This window comes from Branchiostoma belcheri, unplaced genomic scaffold, assembly GCF_001625305.1.
Source record: "Branchiostoma belcheri isolate BF01 breed outbred unplaced genomic scaffold, Haploidv18h27 scaffold78, whole genome shotgun sequence".
Taxonomy (NCBI): Eukaryota; Metazoa; Chordata; class Leptocardii; order Amphioxiformes; family Branchiostomatidae; genus Branchiostoma; species Branchiostoma belcheri.
This window is the reverse complement of record NW_017804442.1, coordinates 662847-667196: the sequence shown is the minus strand read 5'-3', so window position 1 is coordinate 667196 and position 4350 is coordinate 662847. Positions and strand designations below refer to the sequence as shown.

Here is a 4350-nt window from a genome sequence, read left to right as displayed (position 1 = left end):
ATTTCCCATTGCTGCTGCCTTAATTGTCATAATCCGGGAAAAGTGACGAGAAAATCAGCCGGGTAGTTTCTGGGAACAAAATGTATGACAACAACGCACACAAAGTTAAGAAAACTAATTTTGAGTACAATTTATATTGTTTTTATTATATTTATTATTGATTTAAAATAAATAGATAAATAAATTTACCTCTAATATAAAATCCTTTATTTAATATTCTTATCAAAATCGCAATAAAACTTATCACACTGTGCCTGTCTCGGCTACGGGCGTAAAGAGCTCAACAAAGGCAGAGTCTGTGCCTTTGTTGAGCTCTTTATGCCCGTAGCCGTCCCATAAACGTTAGAACCAACGTTACAACCGTGGTTAGAACCAACGGTCACGATAGTCTGGGTGCCAGACTGTTTCCAGGGCCCACACAGGCCAGTTCCTCGGCTCCAGAGCCAACACAGGCCAGCTCCTCTGCTCCAGGGCCAACACAGGCCAGCCCCTCGTCTCCAGGGCCTACACAGGCCAGGTCCTCGGCTCCAGGGCCTACACAGGCCAGGTCCTCGGCTCCAGGGCCTACACAGGCCAGCTCCTCTGCTCCAAGGCCTACACAGGCCAGCCCCTCTGCTCCAGGGCCTACACAGGCCAGGTCCTCGGCTCCAGGGCCTACACAGGCCAGGCCTCGGCTCCAGGGCCTACACAGGCCAGCTCCTCTGCTCCAAGGCCTACACAGGCCAGCCCCTCTGCTCCAGGGCCTACACAGGCCAGCTCCTCTGCTCCAGGGCCTACACAGACCAGCTCCTCTGCTCCAAGGGCTACACAGGCCAGCTCCTCTGCTCCAGGGCCTACACAGGCCAGCTCCTCTGCTCCAGGGCCAACAGCCCACTAAAACCCCCTATACTATATAGGTACTATATATATAGGTACCCATTGCCCAAACACTTATGTCCCACTCAAAAGTCAAAACCATAACAAAGCTGCATGCTAGATTACCTATAATTGTCCTTGGCCTTTGTCACCCCAAACTTACCTACCAAATATTATGATGATAACGTTACATGCATTACACCCAGAATTAGATATTATAACCGTTTAGAAAAATCGGCAATCCCTATAATGATATGAATCTTTATTGCATGTTCTTGCCCAGATGGGCTAAATGCACAAGAGGACATGTAGTATGCAAAACATGTGTATTGCATACTGGAATATACGCTATAGCTATATTCTAATTGTAACGATACTATATACTACCAATCATCTATTGATAGTTGCACTTTCTTCTCTCTTTGTGAAACATCTGGAAACATAATTACATAGTTTGTCTGCTATACATTCGTTCTTGCATGACATCAAGTGTTTAAAAATAGATACTTAATTTCTTTCCCGGGCTTATTTCCGCTGGTCGAACAACTGATGGCATCCAACCGCAAAAAGCAAACGTTCTGTTACTAACCACAAAACAGCAACGTTTGCAGTCTAATATTGAACTTATATTAGCACTTCTATAATAGGGGCAGTTTTATTACAAAGAGAAAATGTCATTTATGTTCATCATTTGTTGGTGCCGTGCTGCTTTTGTCCGTACATGTAGATGCGTTTTCTTTAGTCCGTAGGGGATCATCAAGAGGCGCAGGTGCCGAGAGGGTGGAGTGTCCCTAGGCTGCCGACTTTTCACTTTCACTTTTTCAGACAAACGCGTGACGACACCCCCTGACAAAGGTATTGATTTAAATATTTTGTCTTTGGTAGTTCGCTGCACTGTAGATGCAACTTTAGGGCCACTGTAAGAAACAGAGGCGAACATTAGAAACAGACTTCCTGGTCCCGGGGTTCGAACCCCCGCGCCAGCTTACAAAATTCGACGCTCCTACTGAATCGGCTAAAAGGTCTAGACCCATCGGCCGGGTCAGTTGGCAGCGCCTATAACCCCCCCCCCAACCCCATTGTTACACTACTTCCCCTTTTCTTTTTCAAGATTCGTCCTCGAATCTTCCGAATTCGACATCCCTGGAGTGGCGCTCTTTGTCAGAACTCCCAGGGCCGGTGTGGGAACCACAGTAAGAAACAAAGGCGAGCAGTAGAAACAGATAAAACCCCTCCTGATCCCCTCATGGTCTGTCACGGCCCCCAGGCGCCAGCTTACAATTCGACGCTCCTACTGAAGCAGCTAAAAGGTCCAAGCAGAGGTTGTGGGGGAATGATCGTTACCTTTTTATATATGGCCGTTTTTTTTTGTCCTGATCCCCACCACCCGTCGGTGGCCGCGGACCTTCTCTGGCTAATGGATACTGTCTGGCCAATTTGATACTGTGTGTCTTTTTTGCCACCGATAGGGATCTGTTTGGAGATTATAAAAGGTCTAGACCCATCGGCCGGGTAAGTTGGCAGCGCCTATAAACGCCCCACTGTTACACCACGTTTACTTTCCTGCGTTTGTGCGAGAAAACCATCTGACTTGTGTGACCCATGTCGTACTTTAAGTTTAACAGAACTCATATGCCATTGCCGTTTTTACCTCCATGAAAATGGAGGTATTGTTTTTGCCGCGTCTGTGTGTGCGTGTGTGTGTGTGTGTGTGTGTATGTGTGTTTGTGTTTCCGCATATTTGTACCTTCATAACTCCATAACGCCTTTATGGATTGTGATGATATTTGGTATGCTGGTAGGTCTTAGGAGGACAAAGGTCAAGGTCAAATATGGGCCTCCTGGTGGATGGCCTTGGTACTGCAGCAGCACTTCCGGTTTAAGGTTGAGTCAGAGCATGGCTGAGAGGAATCTCCTTTGTACTTGCGAGCCAGGCTAACAGATGTGGCTATGCCGAGCGAGGCAGCGCGCTCCCTCAGGGGAATAGGTGACCTATTTCAGGGCAAATGTGCCACTGTATGGCTGTGTGTTTGAAAACAAACAACCTGTGTTATTACCTCCATGAAAATGGAGGTATTGTTTTTGTTGCGTCTGTCTGTGTGTCTGTCTGTCTGTCTGTGTGTTTGTGTCTCCGCACATTTGCGGCCAGCATAACTTCATAACGCCTTTATGGATTGTGATGATATTTGGTATGCTGGTAGGTCATGGGAAGACGAAGGTCAAGGTCAAATATACGCCTCCTGGTGGATGACCTTGGTACTGAAGCAGAACTTCCGGTTTTTGTATCTTTTGTCCTGAATATGCTATGGTCTTGATTTTTTGGTGGCAGATAGATTGTCCTGTCAGGAATAAGTGGTGTGGGTTTGGTCCCCCTAGCAGCTTGTTCTGGAACTGCAGGGGACTTTCGGGCGAAATATTTAAAAGCCAATAAGTCCAGATAGAAACAATGTATTTTCATCATTTTTGGTAGGTAAGTAGCTGAGAGAGAGATGTACATAATTAACTGCAAATTATGCAAATGAGGACTTAATTTGCATAATTAATGAGGAAATTCTATAATTACAGTGTTTTGCATTATAGTACTTTCATACATGTAATGTATGTAATCTATGGCAGATGGAACTTCACCAGATACCAATTATGCAAATGATGACCTAATTTGCATAATTAATGCGAAAATTCGTGGTAAATGATGGGAATTTCATACTTGGTACATGTGTAAGTTAATCAAAAGTTAACATCACGATGCATTTATTATGTTAATGTGGAGGCAATTTGCATAATTAAAGAAGAAATTAACATTTACATGTCAAGCCCATATTTCATGGAGGTATGAGATCTCGGAACTCTTGTCTTTTATGCAATGCAGGTTTAGTCACCAAGACAGCAGGTGAATAAACTGTGATGAAGAGTGTGCAGTACCGCGAAGAGCCGCCAGATGGCGGTTGGGGCTGGTTCGTCGTCCTCAGCAGCATCCTGTGCCACTTCAGCATTGTCGGTCTCGCCAAGTCGTTTGGTGTCTTCTTCCCGTACTTTCTTGAGGCGTTTGGAGAAGACGCGAGAACCACGGCCTGGGTCAGCTCTATACAAGGAGCGACATGTTTCTTCGGCTGTAAGAAATGCAGATTTTGCTGTGTACTTTCTTAGGCCACACCGACTTAATTTTATGGATGACATCCTCTGAAGACCCCCAAACTAGTGCGCGCGGGCGAAAAAAAAAGAAAATCCGGCCAAAATAAAAATAGCTACTAAACCACAGTAATACAAAGCCGGTATTGTGAATTTGGCGCATTACATAGCGACGTATACGACAGGCCGACACATGCTGGCTTTTTGCTGGCTGAGTTCTTGAGTCGTGGAGCTTCGGTACCCTGGGTGCCGTCCTCCAGCTAGAGTTACCACCGGCTTCATTGTCGCTTACCACCATGGACTATCCGGGCCTAAAGCCAGGCCAGAGCCTCTGAAGACGTGATTTTTTTTTGGGGGTTGGGGGGG

General features: G+C 45.9%; 1 protein-coding gene across 1 annotated transcript in view; it reads left to right on the top strand.

Annotated features, from left to right (window-relative positions):
• LOC109485703 overlaps positions 1–4350 on the top strand; it is a 10570-nt gene that overhangs the window by 3772 nt on the left and 2448 nt on the right. The window contains 1 exon segment of the mRNA XM_019789369.1: positions 3754–3967. Coding sequence (XP_019644928.1) covers positions 3754–3967 — 214 coding nt within the window.